Raw genomic sequence first — 16,522 nt, forward strand, 5'->3', positions numbered from 1 at the left:
TATCTTGTTTTCCATGTGTCTTTGCACGAGGGCAAGAAAGATTTCCATCAACCACAAACATATATTTTGGGACCACTGTGGATAAATCTCTGTAGAATAAGGCTCGACGCAGAGGTCGCACCTCCTCCCTGTAACTTGGCTAAGATAGGAATACAAGTAATGGCATCGAGGGTGGGTGTTCCACGTGTAGGTGTCAGCACCTTGCCTGGTCTCTGCTCTATTCGCAGTGTTTTACTTCAACCACTGAGAGCCAAGGTAGGTCACGGGCAATCTCAGGCTCTGCCTGTGCTGTTGACAACCTGTGCCTACTGCTCCAACTTCATATGCATATCACATGCATTTCATACACACACACACACACAAGTGACACACACACTCTCATAATGCTCCACTGAAAGGGCCCAGAAGGAATGACATCTCATCACAGTGACAACATCTACTGGCTAGAAATTGGTTTCCAAATATTAATGGAAGCTCCTTGGTACTAATTTCAAAGGCAAGGTATGTGGAATATCCTATTGTACCAAGAGATAAGAAAGTATTCAGAGAATAATGGAGAGATAACAGAAGAACATAAACAACTTAAAGGGCTACCACAGGCCAAATCTGGGACAATTTGAGCACAAATAGGAATGAGTGACTGCAGCTAACTAACTCCAAAGGGGAAGGGAGAGAACATTTATTTCAGAAGAATGCCAATAAAAAATGTACAAGAAATTGGATGACCACCATTTGCAAACCCCAGCCTCAAAGGGGACTCAGGCCACGATCCTCACGGATGCTGAAAGCAGTGGATGGAAAGACTGTCAGGGCACAGGATACTCACAGGCTCTTACACTGGCACCTCACAGATGACTGACAAATTAGAAAGGGAAAATGTACCACTGCAAAGGAGAAATCTGGCAGTCAGCACCTTAACCGAGAGTGCAAACTGAGCCTCATGAGTAGGGTGCTAACCTGGGTGGTTGTGCCTCCAAATGCAGTAAAAAGAACCCCAAGTGCCCTGTCCAGCATTCTTGCCCAAACTCCAGAACCTGAACCTAAGCATAAGAGAACAGTCAGACCAAGAATGCAGGTTATTCTACAAGACACCTGACCTGGACTCCTCAAAAATAAATTGTCAAGGTGATGAAAAGCAAAAGAAAAAAAGGTGTAAGGGATTGAGTGTACAGGCAATGAGACTGAGGCAACAACTTGGATGAAACGTTCTATCCATATGACAGAATATTCTTCAGCCATAAAAAGGAATGGAGTGCTGATACACGTCACAATGTGAATGAAACTTGGAATTCCAGGTGAAAGAGGCCAGACACAAAAGACCACAGATAGTATGATACCATTTATATGAAATGTCCAGAACAGCCAAACCCATAGAGGCAGAAAGATTAGGGGCTGCCTAAGTCTTCAGGGGATTCTGCTTGGGTTGATGAAAATGTTCTAAAATAGATTTGATGATGGTTGTAACACTTTGTAAATATAGTAAAAAATACTGAATTGTACACTTTAAATGGGTGAATTGTATGGGTATGTGAATTATAGCTCAATAAAGCAGTTTTTTTTGTGTGTGGGGGAGACAGAGATAAACTAAAGAGACACAGCAACCAGTGTATCTGTGTGTGAACTTGAATGGATCCTGGACTGGGGAGAAAAGCAGCTACAAAAGGGATTTGGGGGCCAGGTATGGTGGCGCACACCTGTAACCCTAGGCTTTGAGAGGTTGAGGTGGGAGGATCGCTTGAGCCCAGGACTTCCAGGATTCACGAACTATAATGGTGTCACTGTACTGTAGCCTGAGGGACAGAAGAAGACCCCCCCACCTTTTTCTTTCTTAAAAAAAAAAAAAAGGTATTTTTTGAGACAATTGAGGAATCTGGAGTGTATCTATTAGGTGGTATTACTGAATTAATATTTTCTTAAATATGACAACAGTATTATCATTATGTCTTCTTCCTGGAAGATACATTCTGAAATATTTGCATTTTAAACAGTAAGTCAGAAATGTGGCTTAAAATAATCTAGGGTGTGGAGGGCAAGGGGATTAGGGGGAGGGGATGGGAGCACAAATAAAACAAGATTGGCTAAAGGCAGGTAATCGTTGGGCTTAATTAATAGATTTGTGGTACCTTATTATATATTCCCTCTACTTTTGCAAAGGCTTGCAAATGCCTATAATGAGAGTATTTGTTTTAAATTTCCTTTGCCTATGATTCCAGAGAACTCTTCCCCTCCATTTATTTTGTAAAGGCCTGCCCAGGGGTCAGGACACCCCACCTGGGCATCTCTGCGTCACCCTGAGGCCTGGCAGGGGGTGATACCACACAGGAAGTGCTTGGTGAACTGGAGGGGGTCATTCACAAGTGATTCAGCAGGCCCCCCACTCCAAATGTCTTCTCAGCCCATTTCCTCCCCCTGCAAATAATCTGGGTCCCATCCCTTCAGCAGATGGGATCTGTACAAAACCCCTCAATGGCTTCCCAGTGCAGTTAGGATAACCCCTGAGCTCCTCGTGGCAGGCCTGTGCAGACTACCCCAGCCTCATTTCCCACCCTCCCTATTCCTGCTGATTTAGTAAGCCACAGCCACACTGGGTCTCTATGGGTAAACACGGTTCCCCCTTGCTGCCTCCAGGCATCCACCATGCTATTCCCTCCCCTGGAAAGCTATTCTTTCCCCACCTCTTTGCCAAGTGAAACCCTTGCTCATCATTCCAGTCTTAGAATAGGCATCTTTTCTTAAGGTACCTTAATTCCTGACATTTCCAGCACCAGGCTAGGTTCTCACAGCATCCACTTCCTCCAGCCCTTATCACTGCTGAAATTGCACCATTATTTATCTACTGTTTCTCCCACACCAGCCATAAAACTCCATCAAAGCAGGGCTATAGATATCACCTATGTCTCAGTGCCTGACAAAGACCGAAATTGCTCAATAAGAACATGTGTTATTGAATTATTGAGGTAGGTAGGAGGTGGTGGAGATTAAACATCTCACCTCTTTCTCCACTTTGAACTCCATGCTCCAATGGGTCCCTTAAGTTTCCAAGCCCTTCGTCCCATTCTCTTTCCTCTCTCCTGTGTCTAGAGGGTCTTCCTGGGAAGTTCCTGAGAAGCCAGAACAACTGAAAGGTGGATCACAGAAAGGCCCAGGCACTGGTGGACAGGAAGGGAAGGGACCTGCTAGGACACGATTCTGCAAAGGCAGCAAGACTATTAGCCTTTGATCTAGAACCAGAAATACCATTTGACCCAGCAATGCTATTACTAAGTCTACTCAAAGGAATATAAGTCATTCTACTATAAAGACACATGCACACATGTTTATTGCTACACTATTTACAACAGCAAAGACTTGGAACCAACCCAAATGCCCATCAATGATAGACTGGATAAAGAAAATGTGGCATATATACATGATGGAATAGTATGCAGCCATAAAAAAGAATGAGCTCATGTCCTTTGCAGGGACATGGATGAAGCTGGAGGCCATCATTCTCAGCAAACACAGGAACAGAAAACTAAACACCGCATGTTCTCACTCATAAGTGGGAGCTGAACAATGAGAACATATGGACATCGGTGGGGGAACATCACACACCAGGACCTATCGGGGCATGGGGGATAAGGGGAGGGAGAGCATTAGGACAAATAACTACTGCACGTGGGGTTTAAAACCTAGATGACAGGTTGATAGGTGCAGCAAACCACCATGGCACATGTATACCTATGTAACAAACCTGCACGTTCTGCACATGTATCCCAGAACTTAAAGTAAAATAAAAAATAAAAAAAGACGATTCGCCTTTGATCCCTCGCCTCTGGCCCCCAATCAGGTGGGCTGCATTTATCCAGTACCCGGGCCGACTGCCCCAGGGCTGCAGAATTGAAACCCTCCACTGGGTGGCACCAGATCACCACCTCCTGTGCCCACCCACCCAGGTCTCCAAGGGCTGAGTGAAGGAGCGGGGCAGGCACCCTCAGGAACTGTGGGGCACCCACTATCAGTCCTCCCCATGACACAGTATGGTGGGGACATGCTACTGGTGTCCATGGAAAATCCCTGTCCCCACCCCCCAAAATTCTTTTTCTTTTTTTTTTTTTTTTTTGGAGATGGAGTCTCGCTCTGTCGCCCAGGCTGGAGTGCAGTGGCGCGATCTCAGCTCACTCTGCCTCCCGGGTTCACGCCATTCTCCTGCCTCAGCCTCCCGAATAGCTGGGACTACAGGCACCCACCACCACCACGCCCGGCTAATTTTTTGTATTTTTAGTAGAGACGGGGTCTCACAGTGTTAGCCAGGATGGTCTCGATCTCCTGACCTCCTGATCCGCCCGCCTCGGCCTCCCGAAGTGCTGGGATTACAGGCGTGAGCCACCACGCCCGGCCCCTACCCCCCAAAATTCTAATCTTCCTGATCAGCTTGCTTAAGGAGGGGCAGCTAAGCAAGGGGCGGAAAGAGATCACAACCGGGTTTTGAGATCTGGGGCTTTCCAGTCTAGATTTCGCCACTGTAATCCTGAACATGCCACTTTATCCACCCCACACGCCGCATCTCAAGTGTTCCTTTGCTCATTTATTCATTTATTGATGTTTAAGTGTAGTTATCATGAGCGGTAACTGACAGCAGGGATGGTGAATCTACTCGTCTGCATGCTGGAGTGGGTTCTATACCTGGGGACCCTTTGTTGGTAGAGCTCTCTGTAAACACCGAACCTTCTTAACCTATTTCTATGTTTAACTCTTGGCACCTTTTTGGATAACCAGCCTGCAGGTTCACAAACCAGGACAAAAAGTAGTAGCTAGCTGGGCATGGTGGCCTGTGCCTGCAGTCCCAGCTACTCCGGAGGCTGAGGTGAGAGGATTGTTTGAGCCCAGCAGTTCCAAGCTGAGGCCACAGTGATGTATGATCACCTCTGTGAGCAGCCAGTGCATTCTAGCAAGGGCAACACAGGGACACCCTGTTTCCTAATTTTTTTTAATTTAAAAAAGTAGTAGCTTTTATATCCAAATGTTACCCTTTCACAGCCTAAAAGAATAACACTCTACCTCTCGATCCTGGGACTGGTGAACAACGCACACTCGCTCTCTCCATGTACTGCATGATTTATTTTTGTTACCCTGATGACACCTCAGCTCCCAAGGTTACCGTCCAAAAAGAGTCTGACTCAATCTGCCTGTCTTTAGGCAGCCACTACCTACCCGGGCCTGAGTCTCCAGAGCTCGCCTCTCCTTAATTCCCCATACTGGTATCTACTTTGTAGCTTTTATTTTTTTAAGTAAAAAATTGTATCTGTCTTCTATAAAAGTAAAATGTGTTCATTTTAGGAAATTTGAAAAATAGCAAGAAGTGTAAAGAAAATAAAATGACCCAAGATCTTAGACCAGTTTCTCAACTTCAGCACGACTCATGTTTTCAAGTTGAGCACTTCTTTGTCGTGGTGTCCCGTGCCTTGCGAGATACTTAGCATCATCCCTGGTGTCACCCACTAGTTGCCAGTAGCACCCCCTCCCCAGGTGTGACAATCCGAATGTCTCCAGACATTGTCAAATGTCCCTGATTGATAGCCATGATCTCAGACACAGACAGAGCCACTGTACATTTTCCAGTTTTTCTTCTAGTCCTTCTTCCTAAGTATAGATTTTCTTCTGCCAAATAAGACTGACTATATATGCAATGTGTGTCCTACTTTTTTTACTCTATATTATGTTGTGAGTACTTTCCCAAATTATTGCGTTTTCTTCAGAAGCATGCTTGCTAATGGCTGCCTAATATCACTGGCTAACCTCCAGCGTCATCATCCCTTTAACCCACCCCCTGTTGCAGGACAGTTAGGCTGGGTCTAGGGTTATGGTGCTGTAAATAATGCATGAGTGAATAGCCTTGCACATAAATCAGAACCCCTCAAGATACCCCAAGAATAGACACTAGATGAGAAATCTCTGTATCGATGGCTTATAATGCACACTGTTAAATCAACTTCTGAGATATCAGTTATACCTGTGTCCATTCTTTAAAATAGATGAGTAACAACTTCATGGTATTTCAGAAGGGATTATGTTTTCTTAGGGAAGAAAGAATGACTTTGAGGATGGGGAGCTGTTTCTTATATTCTTCCTGATGATGCCCAGGGTAACGCCAGATTTCTGTCATTGTTGCTGAACCACATCAAAACTTAGGCTGATGTCTTCCAAAACCGTCTCAAATCAGGAGACAAGTAAGTTTCACTTCAAACAGGTTAACAGGATCTGCGTTGAGAAGGCAAGCTGGGAGCTCAGCACGAAACATACAAAGCCAGGGTTGATTCATGACGGGTGACATGAGCAGAGGAGAGAAGGAGACCGACAGGCCAGCTGTGTGCTACTGACTGCTAGTCCACTGCTCAGGAGTGGTCCTCAGACCTATAGCATCAGTGTCACCTCGGAGCTGGCTGGAAACCCAGAACCTCAGCCCCCACCCTAGATCTCCTGGATTAGAATCTGTATTTTAACAAGAGGCCCAGCTCACTCTAAGTCCATCAGAACATAAGAAGTCCTGACATACACTGAGGTTCAAATTCTCTTCCAGAGTTAACTGAACTGAATCGAAGCCCAACACTCAGTATCCTAAGAGAACGACTTAATAACGTTCCCCCAAATTAACACTCCTGTCCATGATAAAGCTGAGTGTCACATTTCAGCTGATTATACTAACAGCCAATGGGTCTCCAGATGTTGCCAAATGTCCCTTGATTAAGAACCATGGTCTCAGATGCAGACAGAACCATAATCAATCCTCTGGTTTATTTTTCTTCCAGTCATTTTTTCCTTATGTTAAGTATAGATTTCCTTCTTCCAGTGACTGGTACATAGAATCCACTGCATATGCAGCTACTGTCATCATCAACATCATCAATATTATCATGATCATCATCAATGATCATTATTGTCATCATTTTCATTATCACCCCCAGGGTTCTGGCATTTTAATTCCTGGAAAAGGCTGCTGGAGTTTGGAAGCTTCATTAAGAACATCTTCTTGATCATTTATGGGTAGACTAAATAAGGCTAGTCCTCAGTGTTTTAGGCACAGCTTAACGCAACTAGAAAAGCCGTAAGCACTGACATCAAGGTCCAGTCTAACCACTGAGTAATCCTGTGAGCCTGCACAGGTCACAAAACCGGCTGGAGCCTCGGTGACCTCATGCATACCTTGAGTTGTTACTGACACCTAACTCACACGTTTGCATAAACATCAAGTAGGACGGAGACTGAGGAAACAGTTTGGAAATCATACAACATACTCCCATTTCCTTCCATCTCATAGCTGTCTCTATGCTACTTTATCAAATGAGATGATCAAATTTTACTAAATTCCATTCTGGGTAATCTGTCCGTGGGAGGGGTAGGGTAGAGAAAAGGAAAATTGTCTGGCACATCCATACTCTTAAAGTGGTGAGAAACACAGGCTTCAAGTATCAGGAATCCAGACCAGAGAATGGAACTCTCTGTCCTAATAGTTTCAACCCCATCACCATCAGCCCCTCCTCCAAACCACCCTCAACCTCTAGAAAACCAGCAGACCACAATCATCCAACCCTCTCCCCATCAGGGAACGCTGAAACAACCCAGACACAGCAACCACTTTCTCCCTGGGGGCAGAACTGGGCTGCAGCCACCTGGACTCCCAAGATGGACTTTGTAATGAAGTTTCCTAGGCCTGCAGAAGCAGTGACCTCTACACCTCCCTTAACAGGACCCCTTACCTGGGAATCACCGGTGGATTTTCGGACACTCATGTGGGCAGTCTCTGGAGGGTGCGCTGGGGTCCCTGACGCGTGGTATCCATTCACTGCAGGGACAGAGACACGGCTCAGATGCTGTGTGGGCCACAGACGGGCACCCCCGCCTTTCGTCCACTGCAGCCCCTTTTCCCACCTCCTTTCTTGGCTCTGAGAGGTCTTGCGTGGCGAAGACCATCCCTCAGGATCTGATCTTATCTGTATCTGCAGAGCTGGAAATGAGTTGAAGGCATCTCTCTAATCCTCAGCACCCAAATTACTGAATTCTTAGGGGATTGAGTTTCTTCTTTAACCTGAGAGCAAAAGGAATGTGCCTAACAGGAGGGGAAGTCACTACGGTCCAGCTGCCATTGCTACAAATACCACATCAGTTGTAGTTACAAATGTCAGTCACGGGTCCAATCACCCTCCGTAGAGTCGGGGCGGGGGGCTCTCCACCACCTTCCGACAATTTCCCTCATCTTTCTTAGTAACTTCTCCACCCTCAAACTCAGAGCAGCGGGGTGTGAATATGCTAGAAAGTGGACTGGATTGACTGGTCACCGTGAAATTAGGCTCTGTCAATTAACAGTCAGGTGGTCATATGCACGTCATTCTTGAGTCACCGTTCTCCTAGAACTAAAAATACATAATCTGGCTTGGAGCTGGGGCTCATGTCTGTAATCCCAGAACTTTGTGAGGCCAAGGTGGGCAGATCATCTGAGGTCAGGAGTTTGAGACCAGCCTGGCCAACATGGTGAAACCCTGTCTCTACTAAAAATACAAAAAAATTAGCCAGGCGTGGTGGCAGGCACCTGTAATCCCAGCTACTCGGGAGGCTGAGGCAGGAGAATCGCTTGAAACCAGGAGGCAGAGGTTGCAGTGAGCTGAGATTGCACCATTGCACTCCAGCCTGGGCAACAAGGGCAAAACTCTGTCTAAATTAAAACAAAAAACAAAAAACAAAAAACCACATTATCTGAGGCTCTAAAATTCTACCCGTATAACTCTATGTCTCTTGGGGGACACTCACTCATGCTCCCAACGCTTGCTGATAAACCTGCTCTCCAAGGGACAAGGGGAGCCCTGATATATAGCATCTGTCGATTTCTGTGCCAAAGACACTCCCAGCATGGACGGTTTCAAGCCCCAATGCCGCCACACGCACGCTCCTGACATCACGAATTCACACTGGGACCCACATGATCTTGGTTCCCAGGTGGTACCGCTCTCGCAGGAATATGACTACATAAGCTTAGACGAGCAGCTTCTCCTCAGTGACCCTCAGCTTCTGTACCTGTAAAATGGGGATAATTCTATCCATTCTCCTGACCTACTTTGTTGGTGTGAGAATCCAACAAACTGATAATTACAAAAGTTATAAGTAGTCATAAAGCATTTCGTTTTAAAAAGGGAAGGATGAAAGGCAGGGTGCGGTAGCTCACGCCTGTAGTCCTAGTGCTCTATAAGGCAGAGGCAGGAGGATCGCTTGAGTCCAGGAGTTCCAGACCAGCCTGGGCAACATAGTGAGACCCCATCTCTATTTTTAAAAATAGAAAAATTAAAAAAAAAAATTAAAAAGGGAGGGATGGCCAGGGGCAGTGGCTCATGCCTGTTATCCCAGCACTTTGGGAGGCAGAGGGAGGACTGCTTGAGCCCAGGAGTTTAAGATCAGCCTGGACAACACCGTGAGACCTCATCTCTACAAAATAATTTTTTTTTTTTAATTAGCTGGGTGTGGTGGCTCGTGTCTGTAGTTCTAGTAACTCGCGAGGCTGAGGTGGGAGGATAGCTTGAGCCTGGGAGGTGGAGGCTGCAGTGAACTGTGATTGTACTACTACACTCCAGCCCACACTTCAGAGTGTGACACCCTGTCTCAAAAAAGTGGGGGAGTGGAGGCATGCGGAAGGGGAAGGTCATTGCTTTCGTTCCTGAATTGAGTCCCCAGGAACCACAAGCCTACGCGATCTCAGGAGACCAGGACGATACACCATCCCCCGACCCAGGCTTCACGTAATTGCCAACACATATATACAGTGCGGGTCAGACTGGAGGAAGATCTATACACTGATGTCCAATTCATGATTCTTCTAGAGAAAACTGTATAGTGTGGCAGGAAGCACAGGAGAATATGGCTGAAAGTTACCACTAACACCTACTCATTTGGAGCGACAAGGGCTGGAGGCAAGCGTTGGGCAATGGGATGATGAAGCCCGTTCCACGGAGAACCCGTCTCCTGCTCAGGCGGTGTCCCATTCTCCACCGCTTGCGGCGAACACTCCAGGGCCAAGCAGGGCCACATGCAGCCGAGTGTCTGTGGGCAGCTGGGCTTCTCCCCCAGCTACAGGGTTTACCCCCCATTCCAGAATAAGGTGGTTGCACACATCCCAAGGAAATAGAAAGCTGATCCACAGCAGGCCCCTAGAGCAGTGGAAGCTTGGGGAAGCAACAAGAAACAACTAATCCACCCTGCAGGGCCAGCTACAAGCCTGGGCCACACCCACATCCCTCAGGCAGCCGGTCAAGTGCAGATACCATCCACCCGCTATGAAGGCAGCTTAAGAGGAGAGGCCAGGATTCCAATAACATCAGAGAAAATGCTGAGGGGGCCAAGGAGAATCCACTCCGACTGGCATCAAGCTATGCCAGGAAAGACATGAGCCTGATGATAAATACACCCCACAATGAGGGCATGAGAGTGGAGAAATTTTATCAAATAGCATAGAACTATCTGAATAAAACACAGATGTCGAAAAACCTAAAGACAACAGAAGAAAATCTCAGGACACTGCTTTCAGTTTAGGACTGATTAACAGACAAAAACAAGGAGGATAAAGAGGACCTGAATAATTTAATTTAAAAGGCTGATTGAAATACATGTAGTAAACATCATATCCTACAAAGATAACATCTTCTGCCAGGAAGCCCTGGAACATTTAAAAACTTGGTCACATTTAAGCCACAGATAAACTATCAATAAATGGCAAAAAGTATAAAAAACACAGGCCACATTCTTTGACCAGGGAAGCAATAAAAGTAGATATTAATAATGAAAGAATAAATATACAAGATCCCCATCCCCCCAACTCCTAAACACTTAGAAATGTAAGAAACTGCCCTCTTAAATAATGCCAGATCAAAAAGGAATTTAAAACTGCAATTACATAATATTTAGAAAATAATAAAGAAGAATATATCAAAACAAATGGGATAAAGTCTGAAGTAGACTTGGAGGAAAATCCACAGCCTTAATTATTTCATTACCAAACCCAAAGGAACAAAAATAAATGGACTAAACATTCAACTTAAGATCTGAGGAAAAAATTTTAAAGGCCAATAAAATACGCCAAAAGGAAACAGGAGAAAGGAATAGAAAAGTGGTAACAGAAATTAATGAGTCAGGGAACAGGAGACCATTAGCAAACCACGGCTGGTTCTGTGTGTGTGTATCACGACAATAAAAACAGCAGATAAGGCAGGGTAATTTGAGAGGGAAAGAGAACACAAATGCTCAGAATTAGGGATTAGAAAGAAAACAATGGCACAACAAATATAGAAGAAACTTTTTTTGTTTGTTTGTTTGTTTGAGACAGAGTCTTGCTTCATCACCCAGGCTGGAGTGCAGTGGGCGATCTCAGCTCACTGCGACCTCCGCCTCCTGGGTTCAAGTGATTCTCCTGACTCAGCCTCCCGAGTAGCTGGGATTATAGGCGCCCGCCACCATGCCCAGCTAATTTTTGTATTTTTAGTGGAGACGGGGTTTCACTATGTTGACCAGGCTGGTCTCGAACTCCTGACCTCGTGACCCGCCAGCCTCAGCCTCCCAAAGTGCTGGGATTACAGGCGTGAGCCACCGTGCTGTACTTATAGTAGAAACTTTTTAAATGCAAGAACATATGACTTAGAATTCTGTATCTTCAACACCAAACCTCCCATGAGATTCAAATTATCAAAAGGGTTTCAAGAGATGCCACAAAGAAGTCAAACCTTTGCAAAATGACCTCTCCCCAAAAGGCACTGCACCCAGATGGTTTGATGGGCAAATTCATTCACACACTCAAGAAAGACATACCCATGCATAGAAACGTGTGGCAGGCTTCCAGGTCTATTTTACAAAGTCAACATGAACCTGATCTTAAAATCAAACACTACACAAGGGAACCATGTTTAGTCTGCTGTCGAAAATGAAATGCACAAGTTTTTATCCGAGTAGGTAATAAATCTCTATCTTTGATGATGCTGAGTCCCCATGAACCAAGGTTGTCCCAGCTCCTGAGGAGACCCTGACTCCCTTCCTCCCCAGACCCTCCAAATGCCTGCCCAGGTCCTGCCTCTCCTCTGCCCCAGTCTTTCCCCACACTTGCAGCCGCCAGGAACTGTCTAAAGCGGAGACATTTTGCCCCTAATCCAATCCCTTGTTCTCACTTCAGTTCTGGTCTGTCAGCTGATGGCTAATTACTCCTCACGTCAAAACAATTACGAGGAAAGAAAACATAGTTTTCCATTCGACCCTTTCTCCCCCACATAGCAGCTCTCCTCGGACACCCTGTCCGGCTGCGTTATCACTTGAAGTCTCCCGGGCACATTCAGAACACGTCTCAGTGGAGATCTAGACAGTTATAGCCCACAAGATCCTGGCAACCCTCACCCACGGCATTCCTCATTGCCATTCCCTGTCCTCGGGGCTCCCGGCTCACCCAGGGTCAGCCACAAAACAAATGAGGCAAGAAGTGGGTGCTTCTGGGGCCCTCCAGCCTCTTGGGGAGGAAAAATGAAATTGGTCAAGGATCGCTTATAAAGGGAACATAATTCAGTCTGGAGATACAAGGGAAAAAAAGGCAAATGTCACACTCAGCTGTTTTTAAGATTTTTAAAAAGGGAACTAAAAGCTCTATCTAGTTAGTAACCTTAGCAGCTTCAAATATAAATAATACACACACGCACCCACACACTTCATTTCCCTTATAGGCAGTTAAGCAACTTGAGAGGGCTTAGGAGGTGTCTAATGAGAGGAGGGGACAGATATTTGGGTAGAAAAGAGGAGAGGGAGGTCTGGGTAGGGAGAAATCAACAGAAACAGAGAAGAAAGGAGAATATGAAAAGTTATCGAGAAAGGCCAAGCAACAAAGAAGCGCCAGCAGCTCCGCCACCCAGGGCTCAGCCCCACACTCAGCTCGGCTTCCATATCTCAGTACCGATCCCTGAGGGAAAAAGTCGCATCCTCGGAGCCCTACTCTCCAGGTTCCTGTTCCCTGAGGAACCCAAAAGAACGTAAGAAAATCAGCCATGAATACTCTCTTATTATACCTCCTGTAGGTCTGGCCTAATTTCTCCTCTCTCTGGAATAAACATAGTAATTTCATTCCTCAAAGTTAGGAAACCTGGTGGCCGGGTGCAGTGGCTCACGCCTGTAATCCCAGCACTTTGGGAGGCTGAGGAGGGCGGATCACTTGAGGTCAGGAGCTCATGAGCAGCCTGACTAACATGGAGAAACCTCATCTCTACTAAAATACAAAAAATTAGCCAGGGGTGGTGGCACACGCCTGTAATCCCAGCTACTTGGGAGGCTGAGGCAGGAGAATTGCTTGAACCCGGGAGGCGGAGGTTGCAGTGAGCCAAGATTGTGCCATTGCACTCCAGCCTGGGCAACAAGTGCGAAACTCCGTCTCCAAAACAAACAAAAAAAACAAAGTTAAGGAACCTGGGAGTGCTGAAGCCCTGGTTCTTGAAATCCTCGCTTCCCTCTTTTCCTCTTCCCCTCTCTTCTTCCCTCCCTCCCTTCCCTTCCTGCTTCCTTTTTTCCTTCCTCCCTTCCTTCTACCCATCCTCCTTCCCTCCTTCTTTCTCACTCCCCCCTTTTTCCTTCCTTTCACCCGTTCTCCTTCCCCATCTATCACATATTAAACATAGTACAGCCTAATATTTCCCCAGGTATGTTAAACAGGATAGCAATTCTGCCAGATGTGTATTGTAAGTGTTATGCAGTGATAGTAAAGGGTCAGTGTTACGGTCCAAAGAATGTAGGACAAATACCCCATTATTCAGATTGAGTTTATTTACAGTAGGCCTTTTAGAATATGCTGACATGCGCTTGAAATCTCAAACAAGGCAAGAGCATGCAGCATCCTTCCACGCACACAGACACAGAACCCGTTGAGGGAAATACAGCAGGGCTACCGTGAAATCCACTTTGGGACACACAGTCATGGCCATAGAACGCAAGGTTTGAAGTGAGGCAGTTCCGTGCTCATCCGGTCTGATGACACAGGGCGCAATTACAGCCTCCTTCCTCACACCACACCCTGGAAGGCCTCGCAGGTTCCTTGGTCACCGTGCTCACCTTCTCAGGAAGATCCACTGTCTACCGTGGTCCATTTAGGGGAGCAGTTTTACATAAATACCTTTCTGTTCCAGAAATTTCTCTCTGGCCACCTGGTCCTCACTGTCTCTCCTGGTTGTCTAAGATGTGAACTGCGTTCCCAAAGACAGAACTGATAAAAGATTTTCCCACATGGTTGTGAACAGTGAAACACCTGTGGCTGCTTTCCAGGACATCAGAGGTTAAACAGGCCTCTGTAAGGTCCCAGGAGCCTCAGCCAGCAAGAACACTGGTTCTAGGGGAACATGCACTTCTTCCAACAGAGGGTGTCACGACCTTCCCTGGAGTCAGTGGTGAGGTCTAAGTCAGAGTGCTGGGGAAGCTGCTTTGAACCTGAGACTGGCTAATTCCGCAAGAAGCGAGGGTCTTCCTTTGCTCCGCAGGGGAGAGGAGAGCTGTTCCAGGCTTCCTGATCTGGAGAAGAAGGTGTGGGCGAGGGTGAAGCTCTGGGTTCCGGAGCCCCCTCCCCAGAGAGCCCCTGCTCAGAGGAAGCACAGCTGCCTCCCTAACCATACCCCTGGCCGGCTCCTCAGGCTCAAAGGAAGGTCCTCCTTGCCCTTCAGCCTCTGCAAAGGCATTCACTCTCTCCCCTTTAATCTGGGTTCCCTGAGGCTACTGGAGGCCTAAGGATGATCCCTCATGGGCTGAAGCCGCAAGGCTGAGCAAAGCCAGATCCTGAACCCATGTTTCCTGAAACACTCCCGCAACCGCCCACCAGGACAACCTCAATAAATAATAGATTTCTTTTACCCTTAAGAAAAACACGTAAGTTCAATGCACATCCCAGGCCCAGAGGCTCAGAAAGGAATTCACTTTCCACATTTGCACTGTTGACACAAAAGCCACAGATGCCTATTTGAATTTAAACAAATCAAATTTAAATAAAATCTAAATGCAATATGATTTCCAGGACTGGATCCAAGAACAGAAAAAGGACATGAATGGAAAAACTCATGACATCTGAATAAAGTCTAACATTCAGTTACTCGTAATGCACGATGGCAATTTCACGGTTTTGACAAATGTACTGTGGTTATGTAAGATGTCAACTGGGAGAACTGAGTAAAGAAGGCACAGGAAGTTACTGTCTTTATAGCTTTTCTGGAAATTAAAAATTGTTCCCCAAATTTTAACAAGGTATTAAATTAAATGAAAAATTCAGCTCCTTGGGCATACCAGTCACATTCCAGTACTCAAGAGCCACACGTGGCTAGTGGCTACCATATTGGAAAGCGCACAGAAAGAATGCTTACACTGTCACAGAGGGTTCCACTGGACAACACTGCCCTGTACTGTCTTCATTCTACCCAATGACTCATACATGAAACTCCCAGCATCTCCCTTTTCACTCATTTTCTTTCCCTTTGCCTGTTACTATTTCTCTCTACAAATCAGTATTTCCACACTGCACGTTAAGCCCAGCCCAAAGAGGACTTTTAATATTTGCAGCAGTTACTAAATGGCGTCTTAGGTGTTCTGTTTTGGTTTAAACTTTATTTCTTACTCACGCGGGTCTCACCCAGAAAGCCTGGCATTAAACACCTCTAGTAAAGCTACTGAATAAACACAGCTTCCATAACTCTGGTGATATTGAAAGACGGAATGCAGGCAAAGTCCCCAGCCCAGGGCTGATCCTAAGTGGCACCCAACATTCAAAGACTGGAGTCTAGTTTGTGCAGCGGTGGGGAGGGGGGGATTGGGGGAGGACTCTAGGCATGTTTCTAGAACTCTCTACCCAGTTGGCAACCTGGCTGCCTCTGTTTACCAGTATCCAACAAACCTGTACTAATAAGAATGAACCAGCTCTGTGGGTGGCCCTTCAAACTCTCTCCAGAAGTTAACAAAGCTACAACGCAAAAGTAAAGCTGGCTGGGCATGGTGGCTTATGCCTGTAACCCCAGCACTTTGGGAGGCTGAGGCTGGAGGATCACTTGAGTCTAGCAGTTTGAAACCAGCCTGGGCAATATAGTGAGACCTTGTCTCTATGAAAAATTCTTTAAAAATTAGCTGGGCAAGGTGGCATGTGCCTATAAAACACCACTGCACTCCAGCCTGGGCAACAGAGCAAGACCCCACCTCAAACAAACAAAATAATCCAAAAGCATGCACGGATGGGCAGGGCATCATTTGATCTCCCTCCAGGCCCTCAAGTTTATGAACGGGGAAAGTGAGGCCTGGCAAGGAGAAACATGCCCAAGGCCCCAGTTTAACAAATTGTAATTTCACAAATCTAGGATGCCAGTGATTGAGGCCAGCAGTGGCACATGTCTGTAATCTGGGTAATTTTGGGAGGATCACTTGAGCCCAGGAGTTCAAAACCAGTCTGAGCAATATGGCAAAACACTGTCTCTACAAAAAAAAAAAAAGAATAATAATAATAATAAAATAAGAA

General features: G+C 46.2%; 1 protein-coding gene across 4 annotated transcripts in view; it reads right to left on the bottom strand.

Moving 5' to 3' along the window:
* Window positions 1-16,522, bottom strand: part of GAS7 (growth arrest specific 7) — a 292,644-nt gene that overhangs the window by 51,120 nt on the left and 225,002 nt on the right. For all 4 annotated transcript variants that reach the window (XM_054459127.2, XM_054459131.2, XM_054459129.2 and 1 more), the window contains exon 4: window positions 7,737-7,822. In XM_054459127.2, coding sequence (XP_054315102.1) covers window positions 7,737-7,822 — 86 coding nt within the window. The remainder of the gene's footprint in view (window positions 1-7,736; window positions 7,823-16,522) is intronic.

The sequence above is a fragment of the Pongo pygmaeus genome, chromosome 19, assembly GCF_028885625.2.
Source record: "Pongo pygmaeus isolate AG05252 chromosome 19, NHGRI_mPonPyg2-v2.0_pri, whole genome shotgun sequence".
NCBI lineage: Eukaryota > Metazoa > Chordata > Mammalia > Primates > Hominidae > Pongo > Pongo pygmaeus.